The 22,110-nt window shown below is 34.0% G+C and overlaps 1 protein-coding gene across 2 annotated transcripts; it reads right to left on the reverse strand.

Annotated features, from left to right (window-relative positions):
- Positions 1-14,439: 14,439 nt before the first annotated feature.
- Positions 14,440-19,073, reverse strand: LOC132308313 (disease resistance protein RPM1-like). Of its 2 annotated transcripts, XM_059806358.1 has the most exons (3): positions 17,763-19,071; positions 15,769-17,285; positions 14,440-15,362 (listed from the first exon to the last, which is right to left on the reverse strand). In XM_059806358.1, the coding sequence occupies exons 1-2, from the start codon at positions 18,560-18,562 to the stop codon at positions 15,818-15,820; spliced, it is 2,268 nt and encodes a 755-aa protein (XP_059662341.1). In that variant the 5' UTR covers positions 18,563-19,071; the 3' UTR covers positions 14,440-15,362; positions 15,769-15,817. The 2 variants fall into 2 exon arrangements, with proteins under 2 accessions (XP_059662341.1, XP_059662340.1); XM_059806357.1 differs by having other exon boundaries at positions 15,769-19,073.
- Between the last annotated feature and the right edge of the window lie 3,037 nt (positions 19,074-22,110).

Consider the following 22,110-nt stretch of genomic DNA (forward strand, 5'->3'; position numbering starts at 1 on the left):
CCTTCTTCAAAGGTAGGGACATTGATATCAGCACGAAACGAGTCCATGCCTTTAATGTCTTTTATCTGTATCTTTATTTCTTTTATCTTGGATTTCACGTCACGGAGTGAACCCCAGTGTAAGACACCTTTGGGAAATCTATGCGCTTTGTTAGGGAGTTTGTGTTGGCTTTTGCTCTCAAATACCACTTTCTAGTTTTGCTTTGATACCACTTTGTTGGAAATAGTGGTCTAGATACACACAACACTCAATAATATTTTGGAAGAGAATGACATGGAGGAATACTTAGAAAATTATTTTATTCCACTAATTCATCTTATTTTTCTACTCATTCAACTTTTCTCCCTACATAAAATAGGTATATTACATGAGTTTATATAGGCTCTAAGACATATGTAACCAATTACATTTCAATGCCCAATTACTCCCACTAATCCCACTAACATAGTATTTAGTATGCTTAACTCTCATGTCTTCCACTAACACAAATACAAACTCCCACTAACATAGTATTTAGGAGACTTAATTCCCATACATCTTAGTCTTACATAACCTTCTTCATCAAGACCATTTACTACCCCACTAACATGAAATGCACACATGCATCATGTATACCAAATACTTGAAAATACAAATTACAACTAAAATTCTAAAATCAAGTTTATTTTCAACACCCCCCTTTAAACTTGATTTTGTGACTTAAAAAAACTTCTTATTGATCTTGGGGCTTGATCAAAAGTTTGTTGGTTGGTCTTGAGTTCCACCTCCTTCAATTCCTACAATTTTCTTAGCCATTTCCATTGATGTGTAGGGCTTGTGAAACTTCTTCAAATGCTTGAATAATGCTTTCTCATAATCAACTTTTATTTTCTTCACATGGGCGCACAATCTGTTTTCTCTCTTCTTGAATTCTTGAAATTTCTTGAACTTCTTATGTGCTTCTTCTTTGGAATCAAAAAATAACTCCATATTTACCCAACCTGTGTCAATTACAAAATTCTCCAAACCATTTTTCAAAAAACAATTTGAGAATTTCTTATCATCTTAAGCTTCAATCTCGTACTTCTTTGAAACAACTTTCTTTAAAAGAAGTTCGTCATTCTCCACAATATGAACATAATTTTCATAATACTTGATTTCTTTTTCCAATTGAGATGAATATGAATAAATCATAATTTTGTCAAATAATTCAAATACAACTTCTTTCAAGGTGGAATTTGTAACCATACCTAAAGATGTTAATGCACCAAATTCATCAACCTGTGCATCTTCTTTAACACTTTCTTCTCCTTTGTCTTCTCTTTTAACTTCATTCTCCTCCACTTTTTTAATCTCTTCTTCAACACATTTCTTTACCTCTTCCTTATTCACCATTTCAAGTTGTTCTTCAAATTCTTCAACTTGATTTGTGTTGTACGCCTCTTCATTCTCCACACCTTTGTCCTCAAGACTTTCATAATCAGCCTTCGTAAACTCATCATTCTCAAAGCATTGTACCTAATACTCCATGGGTAGTGATTCACCTCTATGATTGGAAACGATGGTCTCGAGCATCTTCCAAACACAACTTGGAATTTTGGACTCTCCAAAATACTCCCAAATTTCTTGATGTATTGCCTTTTGCAACACTACCAATGCCTTTTCTTCTTTCTTTTCACGAAGCTTGTTGGACGTGTCATTCTTTGGCTCTAATCCAATAACATCCCACAAATCACATGCTTTGAGGTATGAAGTTATGATGATTCTCATTCTCTTGTAATTAGAGAACATCATTTTCTCACTGAGAAAATACATTTTCCCCTCTTTTTCATCATCAAGGAGAAACATGTTTTCCTTAAAATGTTGAACCTTCTAGGATCAGCTTCGTCAGGCCTTCAGGATCGTCTAAGCTCTGAACATGAAACCTTGGCTCTGATAATGACCTGGCTCTGATACCACTTTGTTGGCTTTTGCTCTCAAATACCACTTTCTAGTTTTGCTTTGATACCACTTTGTTGGAAATAGTGGTCTAAATACACACAACACTCAATAATATTTTGGAAGAGAATGACATGGAGGAATACTTAGAAAATTATTTTATTTCACTAATTCATCTTATTTTTCTACTCATTCAACTTTTCTCCCTACATAAAATAGGTATATTACATGAGTTTATATAGGCTCTAAGACATATGTAACCAATTACATTTCAATGCCCAATTACTCCCACTAATCCCACTAACATAGTATTTAGTAGGCTTAACTCTCATGTCTTCCACTAACACAAATACAAACTCCCACTAACATAGTATTTAGGAGACTTAATTCCCATACATCTTAGTCTTATATAACCTTTTTCATCAAGACTATTTACTACCCCACTAACATGAAATGCACACATGTATCATGTATACCAAATACTTGAAAATACAAATTACAACTAAAATTCTAAAATCAAGTTTATTTTCAACAGTTTGTGCTTATGAATTGGACTTAGCACACAAAGCATGTACATATCAAGAACATCCTCAATTTCATAAGCTATGTTTCTGACTTGATGTATGCGATCTTTCAGCCCTTTATTGATTTCCCTTGCCTCCATGTCCTTCAAATAGGCTAGCATTGTCCGTAACCGATTTCTGATGTCTATTACTTTGTCAGTGAAAAACAGTGATACTGCAACAGCTGTTTCTGCCATTTTTACTTCTTCCTCCTCCAAAGGGTTGCTCAAGGAAGAAATATCAAGCTGCTACTCTATTCTCCTCAAAGGTTATCATAATTATCTAATAAACACCTCTTCTGTCTTTGAATTTTCAATTCTTCAATACCCCTTTAGCACACAACGCGTGTTTACTGGTATTATTCAACGGGACGATGACGTTTATGTCATTTTGCTGACATGATATTTCAGTTAATTAATCATTTTTTTTACATTCACTTTCCCGACCAACGTGCCAATACTGAGTCATATACACACATTTGCATGCAGGCGATTTGATTATATTGTGAAATTTATGTAAAGGTTGAATTGATTATTAATTCAAGCATAAAGAGACTAAAATTTTAAGCTATAATTTAGTAGCCTCTGTGGACCACTGGCTTATAAATAATCGATCATGAGCACATTTTGCTAATATCTTTTAAAAGTTAATGATCACCACTGGATTGAAGAGCGTTGTAAATTAGATGCAGAAAGTTTCTGTCGATCTCCACTGAACCATGAAAGTGATAAGATCGATAGCTAAAATATTGGCCTCTTGAAGCTAAAAGTTGCTCTTTGTCTTCATCTTTGTGAGATCCATTCCTTTATTATTATTTCTAACCGGAATAGAAAGTGGTTAGTCCTACACTTTTAGAATTAGTAATCATGATTCAACTTTCCCAACAGCCAGCAGGCCAACTTTCTTCCAATTAGGGCAATTTTTTAATCAACAGGATTTCTTCCACTAGTATGTGCTCACACATCCAATGCTTGATCAGCTTAATTTCATAAACTTAATATCTGAAAATTTTTATTTGTTTAGGACGGAGTCAGTTCACATCATTTGCCGAAAAAAACTTCAATTAAGACTCCGTTTGTTTGAATATAAAATAATCTTCAAAATCTTTTATTTTTATTTTCTGGTGTTTGACTGTTGTAAAATATTTACAAACAAAAAAAATATATATATTAAAATTTAACAAAAATAACTCACCATTAATTTTCAGCAAGTTATTTTACACGCCCTGCTGGATGGACTCGACCTCAACTTCACCTATACCTTTACCAAATACCGAAAAAATAAAAAATAAAAAAGGAAAAAAAGAAAATGTTTTCCGAAAAAAATATGTTACGGCAAAACAAACGGAGCCCAAGACTCTTTGTAAGTTCCTGAAAGAAGCATAATTAAATGACTGTCAAGTGGTCAGAGACTCCAAGCAAGATACAACGTTGCTTCTGGATTTATTTAACTGACTCGGCCTCTCCCAACTAGCAACGAAAGCCACTTAGAGCTAAGAAAGCTTATTCTTTTGTTAATTTCCTCCACTTTTCCTCTCATCCTAGTTTTACTGTATCAAATATAATACGAAACATAGTCTTACATTATTGTCCTGGTACAAATAATTATACATATATGTATCATGTTAACTCAGTGTTAGAAAGTGACAATAGGATATTAGAACATTTGGCATTTATAGTTTTGCCAGCCTTGAATTCATCTTTTATAGTACTTCCTTGACTTGTATAAGGCCAACTTGTGGTCTTAATTCCTACTGTATCTCTTCATCCATCCAAATCCAATGAGAATCAATGCACTAGAAATATCAAGATACTACTCTATTCTCCTCAAAGGTTATCATAATGATCTTATAAACACCTCTTCCATCTCACATGGACTTCTCAATTTTTAATTACCACTTTCAAGAAATATATCCCACGACGTGCTTGAAGGTGTGTCATTTTGCTCAAATGATATCACCCGTCAATTCATCAGCCTTCCTACTTTCATTTTTCTCAATCAACGCGCTAATGAGTAAACACATTTGCACGCAGGCCATTTGATTATATTGTGAAATTTATGTGAAGTTTTCATTGAATATTCACTCAAAGCAAACTTTGCCCTTTTGATTGATTTTTAAATTATTTTCAATTTTAACCAATAGTCACACACAAGCAATAAAAATAAAGTAATTAATGAACCAGTGATCCAGCGATATCAGGCCTTTACCTTCCAAAGAGAGGTCAATGGTTTGAGTGTCGGTGGAGGTACATGTGTGTGAGTACCAACTAAGAAAAGTGAAAAATCACGCGGTCTAAATGTTTCGGACAAATCAATCCACTATCTTGAAGCAAACTTATAACAACTCTAATTAAAGGTTTAAAAGTTTCGGACAAATCAATCCACTATCTTGAAGCAAACTTATAACAACTCTAATTAAAGGTTTAAATGTTTCGGACAAATCAATCCACTATCTCGAAGCAAACTTATAACAACTCTAATTGAAGGTCTAAATTTTTCGGACAAATCAATCCACTATCTTAAAGCAAACTTATAACAACTCTAATTAAAACTCGCACCCATACATTGTGTCGAGACTTGGTTGCTGAACATCCCAGTCTTACAGTCTTACTCTTGTGACTCCACATTCAGTTGCTGCAGACTCCAATACGTCTTACTCCTACAATCTTGTAGACAGGTTGCTGATAGAAAAAGGTCACTCTACTAACAAACTGTTCCATTTGTAGTGATTGATTCCCTTTGCTTTCACATTTTGCCTAACTCTAAGCCTATGTTTCTCATATAAAATTTATGATCATCACCTTGAAGATACCACTGAACCATGAAAGTGTTAAAGTCATGAACTTATGCACATCTTCCATGTCTTGATGCAAGATAGAACTATTGTTACCTAAAAATTATTCTCCATCCCAAAATAAGTGTCATGTTTGGAAAACTAAAATAAGTCTCATGTTTGGAAAACTGACTTGCAAAGCATTTTTGAAGGAAAATAACAATATTGGCATTTCAAAAGCCAAGGTACTGCAGCTTTTCAAACTTAAAAATATATATATATATAAATAAATAAAGGTACTGCAGCTTTTCAGTAATATATGTAACAGTTATTACTCAGTGTTCCTTGTTAATTGATGATGGTTTCTAGAAGTAATGTGTTTCAGATTTTTCAGTCAAATAATTTTTTTTTTTTTTTCCTTTGTAAACTAAAATAAATAAAATAAGAAAATAAATAAAAAAAATATAGCAAAATTTTTTGCTAGTGGTTATGATCATAGCATCTAACACAAGATTCTTAAAGAAGTTGCATCAGCATGATCACTCTTGGTGATCACGTCAATGGCTAAAGTATTGGCCTCTTGCAGCTAATTAAAAGTTGCTCATCTTCATCTTTGTGAGAATCTGAGATCTATTCCTTTATTATTATTTTTAACCAGAAAAGATAGTTGACTTTATTTCAATTAGCTGCAAGTTCAAGGAAATATTTTAATTTAATAAATTAGTAAGTTGTAAATTGTGCATATTTAAGTTTTCTTTTTTTTTTTTTTATATTATTATTAAACAAGTAGCCTGTGCAAATATACAGAGTCTTACTTTACTGTCGTGGTATAAATAATTATACATATATGATATATGTATCATGTTAACTCAGTGTTAGAAAGTGACAATGGGACATAAGAACAGTTGGCATTTATAGTTTTGCCAGCCTTGAATTGATCTCTTTTATAGTACTTCCTTGACTCGTATAAGGCCAACTCGTGGCCTTAATTCCTAGTATGTCTCTTCATCCATCCAAATCCAACGAGAATCAATGCCCTAGAAATGTGGTTGGATTATTAGGTTAGGCTTTGATGAGACACTGCTTGGATCAGAAAATCTAATTCATCTATTGTAGCCTCAGAAATGCACATCATAAAATCCTTAAAAGTTCGCTTGGTGATCAAATCAGTAGCTAAAGTATTGGCCTCTTGCATCTAATTAAAAGTTGCTCTTTTTTAGTAACCAAAAAAGAAAGTCCTAGACTTTTAGTAATTGTGCTAATTCAACTTTCTGAAGGAATTTTGGACTAGGTGAGCATGAACACTAGGCGAACTTTCTTTCAATTAGCTGCAAGATGAGGGCAATCTGTTAATCAACATGATTCCTTTGACTAGTGGCTCACATATATCCATTGCTTGAACTTAATTTCATAAGCTTAATAATATCTAAACATTGTTACTTATTGAGGGGAGAGTCAGTAATTAGATTCACATCATTTTCTGAAAGAAACTTCAATTAACGTCCTTTGATGCTTCCTGATAGAAGAAGCATAATTAATGACTTTCAGGTGGTCCGAGGCTCCAGGGAAGATGCAATGTTGCTTCTAGAAATACTTCCTGACTTTATCTTTGTAGAGTCGTGGCCTGAATTTTGTTCCAATTTTGACTCTCAGGAAAAATTTTTTGGATAATACTTGGGTCCTGTCTTGTACAAAGTTGGTCCAATAATAATAGTTGACTAAGCCCAACAAAAATATGACTAGTGTTTTCAAAATAAAAAAAATTGGATCAGACCCTTCTCAATGGGTTAGAACCCATCTCAAACCCCACAATCAACACCAAAAAACCCACAATAAGAAATGATCAAGACACAGAGGTCATTATGGACGAACATAAGAATGCAAAAAAGAAAAAAAATTATAGATGCCATTTCAATGATGACAAGATTATTATAACCGACCGAAATTAGCAATGGCAAGAACGAGTGCTAATTGCGTGTTCTCCTGATTAAGAACCTGGATGACGATTGAAGGGGTCTGCAAACTTGACGAAGCCGTGGCCTTTGGGGCGACCGCTGATCTAAAAACCAAATACAGTTGAAATTATAGAGAGAGAGTAACAGAAGGAGCAAAGGTGTTTTTTTTTTTTATTTTTTATTTTTTTTATTCTTCTTCGGATTAAGTTGTAGTATAAACTTTGAGAGAGAAGGGGCAACAAACGGGTGGAGAGAGAGAGAGAGATGCAGAGAGGGTTGGACTTGGGGCTGGCGGAATGGGTTGGGCAGGGAGATTTGCCTACCGGGTTAACCCATTTAGAATGGGTGTACTTTATTTTAAATATTTTTTAAGGGAAAATATAACTTACCTCCCTCAAGGTTTGGTCTAATTACACAAGGTACCCTTAAAGTTTCAAAAATTACAATAACCTCCCTCAAAGTTAGCTCAAACATAACACTTTGCTCCTTTCAGTAGTAGTTAATTCCGGTCAAGGACCTTTTTTTGCTGACTTCATAAATTTTCAGCGCGAAATATCACATTTACTCTTAAAAAGATTGCAAAGACATTTACACCCTATCTTTTATTTAAAAATTACTTATTATAACGACCTAAATCTGATAGATTCGGATTGATACCGGGTGCTGCAACACAAGCCGGTCCTTACTCGAACCTGAGATCAATTTAAGGGTAATACGGTCATTTAGTCCACCAACAATGATTAAAATGCTTCACTAAGGACTAGTTTGGTATGAAGGAATAAAATAAGGTATGAATGGAATGAACCAGATAATGGAATGACCATTCCTATTCTCTCGTTTGGTTATGCATGGTTTAAAAAGGAAAATTAATCTATATATATATATATATATATATATATATATATATACACGTAAATATATATTTTCGATGTATATTTGGAAATTGAGGAGGGAATATCAAAAAAAAGTTGATTTTTATTAGATCTCGTTGTTTGAGAAAACTGTTCATTTTTACTCCGTATTTTTTTAAGGGGAAATAGAATGCCTATTCCTCTTGTTAGAAAGTGGAATAATTTTAATGAAATGACCATTCTCTGAGAAAGGTGGAGAATGGGCATTCTATCTTTAAAATTACTTTCCGAACAAAAAAAAATAGAATTAAAAGCATTCAATTCCACTTTATTTCATTCCATTCCCACCTACCAAACTAGCCCTAAGGATACAATAGTCATTTATAATTCCAGGGTTAAATGGACAATTAACCAAAATATGCATAAAGTCTGGACTGCGAACTATCGCAGTACCTGGTCTCTGGTGAACAGTTAAATGAATTCTACAATTTCTTAGGTGCAGGGTTGCACTCTCCTAAGATCAATCACAATTGGGAAAGATGATTACATGCTCTCTGTCAAGGTTATAATCGATCGCAATGGAACCTGCCATCGATCTCAAGGGTCAAGAGATTGTTCGCAATGTGGAAATATTGATCATATTGGTACGGGCTCTCTATAATACAGTCAAATTCTTAATTAGGATATAATTGAAATGGCAAACAATCGATCGCCATGGACTCTATGATCGATCGCAAGGAGCCTAGAGTTGGTCCCTTTTTTTTCCTTTTTTTTTTTTTTTTTTCTGATTCTCTCTTCAACGAACTTTGGTCACTTAGACCAATACATAACCTGTCCGGGAAATGAGACATTTACATATATTACCAATAATTTGATATGAGTGGGCCCATTTACATTCACAATCAAATACTCATTACATTCAAGAAAAATAAAAAAAATAAATAAAAATACTTTATTACATTCCCATTTGCACAAAAAATAATGTTAAGATCATTACATGTAGACCAAGGTACACGGTCTTCAAAAGAATATGGGTAAAAGTTTGAGACTACAAATATGCCATGAACAAGAAAATTATATCAAAATACAAAATAGAAGTCTACATGAAATGGTGACCATCCTACACAAATCTTGTACAAAAAGGGAAAACCAAGGGAAGCTACGTCAATGAAAAACAGTGATACCGCACAGCTATTTTTGCCATTTATACTTCTTCCTCCTCCAAAGGATTGCTCAATGAAAAAATATCAAGCTGCTACTCTATTCTCCTCAAAGGTTATCATGATGATCTTATAAACACCTCTTCCGTCTTTGACTTTTCAATTCATAAATACCCCTTTCAACGAAATATCACCTCTTTCATCTTTGACTTTTCAATTCATAAATACCCTTTTCAACAATATATCCAACTATGTGTGTTTATTGGTATTATTCAAAAAGACAACGACATTATACCACTTTTTTTTAGTTAAAGGACATTATATCACTTTGCTAACATGATATGTTAATTTTTTTTTTTCTAAGGTGCATTTAGTAATGTTTTCATTTTCTGTTTTTGCAGTCGCAAAGATCCAGAAACATAATTTTGTTTTTCGAAGTAAAAACAAAAAGCAAAAATAACGTTTAGTAACTTTTGCTGTTGCCACAATTTTAATAACAAAAAATAGAAACTAGTGTTTAGTAAAACATTTGTTACAAAAATATTTTTTTTGGGAAATTTTTTTAATTTATTTTTTCATTCATCTATCAAAAAATAACTTTTAATCACAATAAAAGATATAATCTAAAAAAGAAGAACTAATATCATAACAAGCAATATTAAAATCACAGTTCTTAATAATACATAGTAATAAAATTCATAACGACTACACCATAACAAATAATATTAAAGTCACAATTCTTAATAATACATAATAATAAAATTCATAGCAACCACATAACACTATGAATCACCCTCTATGAAAGTTGTTCCACAACTCATTTGTGATTGAATCATGAACTCTATTCATCAGTCATATTTGATCTTGAGTAACTCTTACATCAGCTGGGACATGAGGTGTAGAGGTACTAGCTAATTCATCTTCTTCAAGACTAACATTCTCATTTTCATATTCATTAAACAAACGATCTAAACGTGCTTCATCACGAATGAAATTATGGATTGTGCAACAAGCAACCACGATTTGTGCTTGAACACCTATATCATAACTCGACATCAACTTAAGAATGGGAAAACGTTTATTAAGTATCCCAAAACAACGTTCCATGACATTTTTAAGTGATGAGTGTCTATAGTTGAATAACTCTTTAGGGCCTCGTACTTGTCCCCTACCACCTTTATAATCTTACAAATGATACCGAACATGACAATGTGGTGCTAAGAATGTAGATATATTAGCATATCCGGAATCAACTAGGTAGTACTTACCTGTCACAAAATATTACTACACATTAATGTATATTTTTAATATAAGCATAAACAACCTTAAAACAACAACAACATTACCTTCAGGTGGTGTTGGAAATTGCATACTATCATTGAAAATAGTCTCCATTAAAACTCTAGAGTCATTTACACTACCTTCCCATCAAGCCAATACATAAGAAAATCTCATGTCAAAAGAACACACGGCCAAAATATTTTGTGTTGTATCTGACTTCCTCCCTCAGTAAGGAATTTGATTTGATGATGGAACATGTGCGTGGATGTGTGGTCCATCAATTGCTCCAACACAATTCCACATTTGTAATATATTTATATATTTTTTGAATTTCATAATACAAATAAAAATAATAAGGAAATAAAAATATACTTGAGTTAAAAAATAAATAAATAAATAAAAACTAAAAATAAAAACAAACTACTAACCTTGAAGAATGGATAAAACTTATCATTGTTGCGGATTTCTGGAGGTAGAATGCTAAAATCCGGTGGACGAATTATTTGCTGCCCCAATTTACACACATAATAAAGGCATCGATGAAAATATTTGGAGACTGTACCTGTAGAATGTTGAAATCTCTCAGCCCCTACTCGAACTCTCTCATTGTGTGCAAGAGTATACAAGAACATTCCCACTTGCTCTTGCACAGTTAAGTACCTAGAATCTTTTAATCCTAATCCCTTCAATCGTTCACATAGATTTATGAAGACATGCACTTCCATCCTGAACATTTGAAAACATCTAGCAGGGTGGCCACTCAATATTTCAAGCATATAAGCATGGCCTTGAAGCTCAGAAGTTCTACATGGCCTTGGCTTCATATTACGTTCAAAATACTCGTCCATTAGTAAAACAAATAAAAATAAAATGTGCTCATCGTCACCATCATCACCATCATCGTAAGTATGCAAAAATTCCAATGGGTCCATTATAATAAACCTGATAGAATTACATATTACAATATTAATTATCACAAATAACCACATAATCATCATATAAAGCCACATAATTATCACATAAACCACATAATTAATTATCACATAGAGTCACATAGTTGTTACATATAAGTCTAAACATAGAATAACATAAACATAGCAAAATAAACCATAACCATAACCATAACCATTGTGTCCGAATCACTAAGGAAAACAAAATAAACACCACACACTGATCAACAGTCTTAAACAAGCAAGTGGATCACAAATTCAAAAGCCAACCCCACCTCCTCTCTTCATTAAGCCTAAGAAATAGTTTGCCCCATCTGTTATCCTCATAAAACTTGTTTAGGGCCTTGTAGTAATAATCATCATCAATACCAACCATGTTATCCAACACCGCCAGGAATGCATCCATGATCTCACCCTCCTCATCAGCTTTCACAAGATAACTTGAACTAACCCGGAGTTACTCAGCAGCATCAGCTCTTCTCTTTGAATGCTCACTAAATCCACTCATGATACTGCATATTCTGTTTTGGAAGCTCTCTCTAGCACGTTGATTATAGGGAGACCGACTCCTATGACAAGTATTAGTATCCATCTCGTCATCCATGGGTGGTAATTCTTCTCCATTATCTTCATGTCTATCATTGCCATCATCTTCATCAGCATTTAAATTAGTACGTGGTGGACTCCTAGTTGAAGGATAGGCACGAACACCACTAGCAGATGTGTCACCAAATAGGTTGCCAAGCAAGTCATAGTTTTTGCACCCTTTTTTTTTATACCACTTAGCATGTCTGACGGTCTGCAATTGCATATATATATTCATTTTTTTTTTTTTTAAATATTCATTCATAATAGATAAGTTTGAAAATAATAATAATTGCAATCTAACCTTGTACGTCTCCTCCCACTGAGGCAAAGTCAACGTCACTTGCCCAGAAACAGGGTCCCATGACGATCCTGTATTGGTTAGAAATTTTTTGAAGCACTAGTATTTTTCTCTCAATTGGTTGAATTTATTCCGTAGTTGTCCTTGGTCATAAGAACACCTATTCCTTCCTGGTTACATTTTCATTGCATTGGTAAGATTGTTCCATCCTTGAGGTGTGAATGTGGTTGTTTTTCAAGTTCTTTTCTTTCTTTCTTTCATAATCCATCAACATGATAAAGTATTCTTCAGCTTTATCATCCCATAAATGTGCTTCAACTCCATCATTACTGTCAATTTCCAGTGCTCACAAATATCCAATGCTTGATCTTAATTTCATAAGTTTAATATATGAACATTGTTATTTTTTTAGGACACAGGCAGTTATTAGATTCACATCAATTTCTGAAAGAAACTTCAAGAAGCTTCGTGTCCGAGGCTTGAGGGAAGATGCAATGTTGCTTCTAGAAATACTTCCTATTTGTCTTTGTAAAGTTGTGGCCTGAATTTTATTTTGCTTGGACAATACTTAGTCCGCCCTATCAAGACAAAGCTGGTCCTAACAGGTGACTAGGCCCAACAAAAATGTGACTACTATTTTAAAATAAAAAAAAACCAGACCAATCACAAATGTACAAATAATTCGTAATTACAAAATAAAAAAGTAATAAATAAGAACAATAAGAGCATCTCCAATCATTGTGTATATTTTTATATGTAAATCTAATGTTTCATAATAGATTTACACACAAATTTTGGATTATTTATTTTTAGTTTTAGAGGTTATTCTATACATTTTTGTGTAAAAATATATCCCCAATAACAATCAACCAGTGTCATGCTTGGATCCCACATAATTTTTACAAGCCTACTAGGATTGATTCGTTAATGGAATGAAAAAGAGGAAAGAGAAAGGAAATATGTTGATGTAACTTTATAAAAAGGTTATGTCGGTGATGTGATAGTGTATTTTAACATACTGTTGGAGATAAAAAAAGAAACTTACCTGATAAAAAAAATTTACGTTGATTTCCTAATTTATCACTTTGTCAATTTTGCAATTACAAATTATTTGTGCATTTATAATTGGATCATATTAGCTATCTGTATGACTGACCTCCTCACCAATTAGGCGGGTTAGAACTTAGAACCTGTCTCAAAACCCACTATCAACACTAACAAAACAAATCCTACAAAAAACACACCATCAAAATTAGGGGTGCACACAGTCCGGTTTGAACCGGATTAGGAGTTTTTTTTACGAAACCATTTGTAACGGTTCCACTATTTTTGAAACCAGACCAAACTTCGGTTGGGTTTGTCGGTTTCAGTTAATTTCCTTTTTTATTTTATTTTAATTCAGAGCAGGCATAATTTTAAAAAAGAAAAAGTAAAAATCAACTAACATTGATATAACACGCAAAAAGAAGAATTGTAAGAAGAAAAAAAGAAAGAAAATTGAGATATATTTGAAAGGAAAGAAAATTGAAATATATTTGAAAAGGGAAATTTGACTTCTTTTTTAAAAAAAATTTAGGAATTTAAAGAACAAAAGAGAGGGGGGAGGGGGGCACGTGAGACGTGAAAACTTTACTTGATTTAAGTTTAGGGTATGATAATAACGGTTCGGTCCAGGCCGGTCTGGTCTAGCAGGACCCTAAACCAGGACCGGCCCGAAAAATTACGGTTCCATAATTTTGGGTCCAGAACCGGACTAAACCGCTATTCAACTAGCCCAAATTGCCCAATTTAGTCCTGTCCGATCCGATTTTCCGATTTACCTGATTTTTTGAACACCCCTAATCAAAATCAAAAGAAAGAGGGCATTAAATTGAGGCAATTATGGATGATTATAAGAATGCAAAATAATTTATAGAAGCCATTTCACTGATGAGAAGATATATTATAATCAATCGAAATTAGCAATAGCAAGAACTGAGTGCTGATTGATGGATGGATACTCACCTTTTTGCCATCGTGCTCCTGATCAAGAACCTGGACGATGAAAATTGAAGGGTCCGCAAACTTGACGAAGCTAACCTTTGGAGTGCTGACCTCTTCATCATGGATCTAAACAGGGACGGAGCCAATGAAGGCCTAGGGAGGGCACGTGCCCCCGAGTTGGTCAACAACCTATAATATATGTGGTAATTTTTTTAAAAAAATTCCATATATATGAAAAAATTTATACAGTGCCCCCCCTCAAATTTTTAGTTCCTAAAATTATATTTTTATTTTTTTTTATTTTCTCTTTTATCGCAATCCTTAAATTTCCTTAGTAGAAAAAGTCAAATTTTTCTTACTCAATTGAAACTTTTCAACTATTTCCTTTTAAAGTTCTCTCATTTTTCTTTCCTTTTATATTTTAATTTTTTTCTTCTTTGTCTTTTGAATTTTATAGTTGTTATATATATATATATATATACTCTGTATTATTATTTTTTTTTTTTTGACAGCCTGCCCCCCTCACTTGAAATCCTGGCTCCATCATTGAATCTGAAATCCAAATACACTTGAAATTAGAGAGAGTAACAGTCTAACAGACGGGGCAAAGGGTTCAAATTAATGTGTTCCAAGCAATAAACTTTAGGTTTTCTAACAGACGGGGCAAAGGGTTCCAAGCAATAAACTTTTTTTTGGTTACTTCCATGGTGTTGATGATATTGTTAGGAATGGCAAGTAAGCTAGGGTTATCAATTTTTTCAAATGTAATAGAATGAAAATTTGGAGCATATACCACTTTTATTAAGAAAAATACATAACTACACGCTTCAACTGTCTACAACACAAGCTTACACAATAAGTTAAAAAATAAATAAATAAATTATACATTTAAAGAAGCTGGGGACAATTGCTTGGAAGTAGAAACATGAAAGTTTTTTTATTTTTTATTTTTGATAATAGTTGGCTGATAGAAGTTTATTTGCAGCAATGTAGTCCCCATGATTGAGTCCCGCCGAGCCGTCTTTAGCGAATGCCGGTTTAGCCTGGCAAAAGAACAACAGACCTTTTAATTAAGTCACTTTAACAAAGTGATATATGTAGGACCAAATAAAGATAACATATGCAATGCTATATTGTGAAAAATACAAAAGATGACATGCTTCCAGATGAGTCTTCACCGAGAACCTGAACCTCATAAGAATCATGATGCATAAAAATGGAAATAAAGTCCTAGACATTAACATCATGTGGTTTGCCTGTTACAAAGATCAGTTGAAAATGGAGAAGAAACGCTCTCGCAACAATCATTTCAATTCATAACATTGGCAATATTGCAAAACTTACTAATTTAGATTTTATCTTCAATGTTGATGACTAGACAGTAGACATTGAAATAAAACTACAGATATGAATTATGTGGAAAAAAATTTAGATGCAGTGAGTCCTTACAAGGTAGTTTTTGTATCAGAACGTGGCAGTTTCCATATTGCAAGCCGAATCAAGAAAGATTTTGGAATGACAATTGGTTGCTTCCAAGAGTGAACGAATGGATGAGAGGGATGTGGCTAACCATGTCACGGTCATCGCTTGTCTTTTGAAGTTGAGCAACGAAATCCTTGGGCATGTCATACAATAGCAACTCTTTAAGGTGAGTAAGATTATTGATGCCTAACGGAAGAATCTTCAGTTCCACGCACCTACACAGGGTGAGCTTTTGAAGCTCTGGCATTGTTCCTTCCTCTATTATCATGGTATGTAGCCGGTGAAATTGTTCAATGCGTAATATCTTTAGTTTCCTGAATTTTCCAGCTCGAAACACTAACTCTTTCCCAGAGGTAACATCAACTAATTCGAGCGCCACCAGGTTAGCCAAATCCTGAAGGGTTCCAAGTGGGCTTCCCTGCAATCCTGACCATTTCAGTACAATCCGGAACAGATTATGAAGCGAGGAAATCCATCCAGGTAACTTTTCTAGGTGCCCCTTGAGATATAGACGTTGCAGATGAGGCGGAGGACTAGGCATATGGTCCAGATCAAGAGACTCATTGCGGATTGAACTTAGATCAAGAGTCAAAAGGCTTTGCATCTTTTGAATTGATGAACACAAATTCTTCCCATCTTTTCTTTTGAGATCAATTAGTCCCAGCTTCCTCAGTTGTTTCAGAGCTTCTAACTCTTTAATAATTTTGCCTTGCTTGTCTGGCTTTACTAGTGACAACTTTTGTAGGGCAGTCCAACCTCCAATTCCTGCAGACATCGCCACTCCTTCAACAGAGTTTAAAGTTACATAATTCTGTACATTGTAGCGGTACACTAAAAGATTTCGCAGATTCTGAAGTTGCAGGATTTTTGCTGGCAATTCTGTCACATAAGTTTGCCTAAGGTCCAGAGTTTGAAGGTGTGAGAGCTTCTTTATGGACTTTGGAACCGTCTTTATATTAGTACGCCTCAAACTTAGATACCTTAGAAGGGAGAGATCAACAACATATTCAGGAAACTCTTCTAACGGAGCATCTTGCAAATCTAAAACCCTTAAGTATCGGAAGTTGCAAAGTACATTTCCAATGTGAGAGGGAGAAAGGCCATCCCACCTGAAAAAGAATGTGGAGCGAACCCAACTAAAGCGCGTGCTCCATGACAAATTGGTGCCGGCATTATGGATAGATAAGCGTCGAACTTTCTCACTTGAACTTGAGTCATTCGGTTCAGAAAGAATTGAGACAAAATTTTCATCCTCAGACTTGGAAACAATGAACTCAAGCAAAAGGTTTTGAAGTCGACAACTTCTTGCTCGCCCATCAAAATCCCATTTACTTACATGAACCAAATTCCTTCCAATTAATTCATTGAGGTATTCCTCTGCAACCTCCTCTAGTGTCTTCCCTCTTTCTTTCATCACAAATCCTTCGGCTATCCACAGGCGTATAAGCCTTCCACACTCGATGGAGTGATCCTCGGGAAATATGCTGAAGTACAATAAACAGCTCTTATGATTGCTTGGAAGAAGGTTGTAACTTGGCAGTAACATTCTGCTTATAATGGAAAGATTGGCGTTACTTCCAATCTCAGATCCAAGGCTGTCATGCAATTTTTTCCATTCATTTGGCACTTGTGGCCTGTTTGACAGCAAACAGCCCACTGCCACAATTGCAATCGGTAAACCTTCACATCTTTTCACAATATTCTGAGACAATTCCTCCAATTCTGGAGGACATTTTCCACGACCGGTTTTGAAAGCCTTCTTACAGAAAAGGCCCCAAGCCTCTGGCCAGGATAAACATTCTAAACTAATCACAGAATCAGATGATTCTACACAAAAAGAGGCCAAGTCTGAGTTCCTAGTAGTGACTATTATTCTACTGCCACTAGAACCATTGGGTAACACAAATTTAATGCGTTCCCAATCATCTTTTCTCCAGATATCATCTAAAACAAGAACATACCTTTTCTGCTGCAGATGGTCTCTCAGTACTTTAGCCTGTACATCAACACCTTCGTGTGGAATTAGCTCCTTGGGCACACCTATTTGCTTTAGCATGCTGCATATGAGCTTTTCTAATTTAAAGAAACAGGAGACACGAAGCCAAGCATGAGAATCGAAATGCCCTCTAACTTCTTTGCTCTCATAAACGCTCTTTACGAGAGTTGTCTTACCTGAGCCAGCAGGACCAACCACTGAAATTGTTGAGCGGCTGGATCCTCCTCTTGTCAATTGATGAACAAGTTTTTTTCTAGGATTTTCGAATCCTATAATTTCATCTTCAAGAAGTTGGGGAGGCACGTTCACACTCGAGCTGGAAGTTGAACCTTCTTCAGCAGAAGCGACGTTGATATTAGCACGAATTGGATCCAAGGCTCCAATTTCACCTATCTTTCTCTTTATTTCTTTTATCTTGGATTCCACATCATTGAGTAAACTCCGGTGTATGACGCTGGTGAAAAATCCATGCGCTTTGTTGGAGAATTTATGCTTATGAATTCGATGTTGCACACAAAGCATGTACTCATTAAGAACATCCTCAATGTCATAAGCTAAGTCTCTAATTTGATGCATGTGTTCTTTGAGGCTTTCATTGCTTTCCGCTCCTTCCATGTCCTTCAGATGGGCTTGCGCCTTCCTCAACCATCTTCCCAGTGCCCTGACTTCAGCTTGCAAATCACTCCCAACGTTCCCTTTATTGTCAAAATAGGAAATAACTTCCTCAATGAAAAACAGTGCTACTGAAACTGCTATTTCTGCCATTTTTACTTCTTCCTCCGAAGGTTTGCTCAAGGAAGAAATATCAAGCTACTACTCTATTCTCCTCAAAGGTTATAATTATGATCTTATAAAACACCTCTTTCATCTTACTCTGACTTTTCATTTCTTAAATACCACTTTCATCGAAATATCCCACAACGCGTGTTTACTAGAAATATTCAAAACAATGATGACATTATGTCATTTAACCGACATGATATCACATAGTTACATTATGGATCTTTCTACTTTCACTTTCCTCAATCCATGTGCTAGTGAGTGACAGACAAACGTTTGCATGCAAGCCATTTGATTGGATTGGGAAATTTATGTAAAAATTGTGTGAATATTTACTAAGCATAAAAGAGACTAAAATTTTAATTTGTAGAGCCACTTTTCTTTTTGTAGCAGCTGCCTTACAAATAATACGAGTACATCTTGGTTAGATCTTTGAGTTTATGATCATCACCGGATTGAGGAGTGTTTCAAAGTAGGTGTAGAAAGTTTCTGAAGATCTCCACTGAACCACAAAAGTGATAACTCAGTGAACTTATGCAAATCTTCCATGTGTTGGTACAAGATAGAATTGAAAAACTCTTAACTAAATATTATGTTCAATTGCAAAGCATTTTAGAAGGAAAATAATAATATTGGCATTTCATAAACTAAGCTACTGCAGGTTCTGTAATAATATAATGGTCATTACGTAAATATCATGTCATTACCCAGAGTGATTGGTTCTGATTATGCATAGACTCACAAAGTCAACACCATTTTTAGAAAACTAAAATAAAATAAGAAATAAAATTCGTGTTTGGTCATGATCATTGCAATTAATACAAGATTCTTAAACAAGTTGCATCAATAGCACTGCCCTCTTGCAGCTAGTTGAAAGATGCTCATTTTTGTCAACTTAATCTGTGAGATCTATTTCTTTATTCTTATTTTTAATCGCAAAAGAAAGTTAGTCCTAGACTTTTAGTAATCGTCTGATTCAATGTACTAGCTGAAAATGACAACCAGACCAACTTTCTTTGAATTAAGTGCAAGATCAGAGTAATATATATTTTAATCAGGACGATTAATTTATTTGACTAGTGCTCACAAATATCCAACGCTTGACCTTAATTTCATAAACTTAATATTTAGGACTCAGTCAATAATCGGATTCACATAATTTTCTGAAAGAAACTTCAATTGAAGCTCTTTGAAAGCTTCCTGATAGAAGCATAATTAAATGACCGTCAATGTGTCCGAAATTCCGGGGAAGATCCAATGTTGCTTCTGAATTTTACTCAATGACTTGGTCTCTTCCAACTTGTAACAAAAGCGATTTGAGCTAACAAAGCTTAATCTGTTATTAATTTCTTCCAATTTTCTGTTTTCCTAGTTTTTACAACATCAAATATACATGGAACACAAGTCTCTCTTTATTATCCTGGTACAAATAATTTTACATAAATGCATGGTTGTGCCAGCCTTGAATTCATCTTTCATGGTATTACTTTGACTTGTATAAGGCCAACTTGTGGACTTAATTCATAGAATAGCTTCATCCATCCAATTCAATGAGAATCAATGCCCTAGATAGTAGATATGTCATATGTGGTTGGATTATTAGATAGGCTAAAATGAGCCATGTCTTGGATCAGAAAATCTAATTCATCTGTCATAGCCTCACAAATGTAAATCATAAAATCCGTAGACTATCCCACCGCAGCTGTAACCAGAATTCTATTAACTGGTAAGGGTTTGTATTTTTTTCCATACATCTTTGATTTGTAAGTTGACCAAGAATTCGATGAATCCATCCATGAATCTAGACCGTCCAAATCAAATACAACATGACATAAATTGAAACATCTTTCCACGTAATTGGTTTCAAATTTTCAACAGATTTTGAGTTATTGTTTTGCACTTGGGCTAACATTAATGTCATCCAATTTCTCTACTTATATATATATATATATATATATATATATATATGTATATATTACTTCATGTATTTCACATAAGAGTTGATTTTTTTTCACCCTAAGCTAAAAGTTAGTTTTCTCGCGACATATCAACTATATGATTGTTTCCATATGCAGTGTTTGCTTCAATTATATGGACTGCAAGTGGTGGTGGTCTTGCTGCTTATGATAGTTCCTCTAATGTTTTATGATTGTCCTGTTACAAACATACACGATAAAAGATAAGGATGATGATTCTGAACTACCAATCACCTGCCTTCCTTACATCAATTTATTACCACCCCCATTTGTATTCACATTTTCATGGTTGCTGCCTTAAAAACCAATTATGGATGCTTAAAGACGACATGAAATGCAGGCTTTAGGTAGATGTTGTAGTTCATTTAGAGGACTCCATTATTCTTTTAGACATGAAACAAATATGGATGGATTTTTAGATATAGGATTTCTTTTGGGAGGGAGGTAAATTGGATGTCTGATTTTGATCAATACCGGGGTCCTGTCTTATCAGGACCAAAGTTAGTCCTAATAAGTGGCATATGACACCTGTTTAAATATATTTTGCACCACTAAAAACAAACCCTAAAAAACACACCATCAGATAATCAAAGACAAAGAGGTCATTATAGATGAACACAAGAATATATATATATACATATATATATATATATATATAATAAATAAATTATAGATGCCATTTCACTGCAAGAATGGATGGAGACTCACCATTTTCCCAATGGTGTGCTCCAAAAGCCGTGAACTTGACTAAGCCGTAGCCTTTGGAGCGACCGCTTATCTTCTCGTGGATCTAAAATCCATATACAGTTGGAATGAGAGAGGCAGAGAAGTGGGCAAAGGATTCTCCCTTTCCCGAGTTTTTCTTTTTGTTTTTGGGATTTAAGTTGTATAAGGAGTTTTTTTTTTTTTTCTTTCTAGGTATTATCAAAAAGGGCAAAGTGTAAAATACCTGAGCAAAAATTTGTCCTACAAAAGATTATTTTACTCTTTGTTATTAAATTTGTCATTTCTTGTTAAATTATTTTTTATTATATTTTTTTTTATTTAAATATTAATTATACAATTTATCTTAATTTTATAATTAGTATCAATTGATTATAAAAATAGAAAAATAAATAACTAAATTTGCAACTATCATTCTCTAAAAGGGTTAAGTGAAAAAAACCTCCCTCTACTATCGATATAATGCATATCAGTTGTGGTAAAAAAAAAAAAAAACCCTGTACTATTAATTTGGTGCGAATAGGTCCATTAGTAATGTAAAATGAAGATAATACCCCCACTTCAATTAAATAAATTAATGATTGCAAAATACATACCTTGTAAAATGACTTTTTTGTTCAAATTTGTATAAAATGGGGTTTGTTTGGTAGAAGGATAAAATAAACCTCAAATTGTATAAAATAGGAATAACTTAAACCTGAATATAATTAAATCTAAAACCAAACATGCCTTTTCATATTCTAAAATATAAATAAATTTGTCATTTTTATATATATGTGCACACCATGTATAATGGCAAATCTATAGGCTCATGGATGATGGGTTTTAGGGCAA

The sequence above is a fragment of the Cornus florida genome, unplaced genomic scaffold, assembly GCF_030987335.1.
Source record: "Cornus florida cultivar Cherokee Brave unplaced genomic scaffold, ASM3098733v1 CherokeeBrave_3.0.0_Hap2_Chr05, whole genome shotgun sequence".
In the NCBI taxonomy this organism is placed as follows: domain Eukaryota; kingdom Viridiplantae; phylum Streptophyta; class Magnoliopsida; order Cornales; family Cornaceae; genus Cornus; species Cornus florida.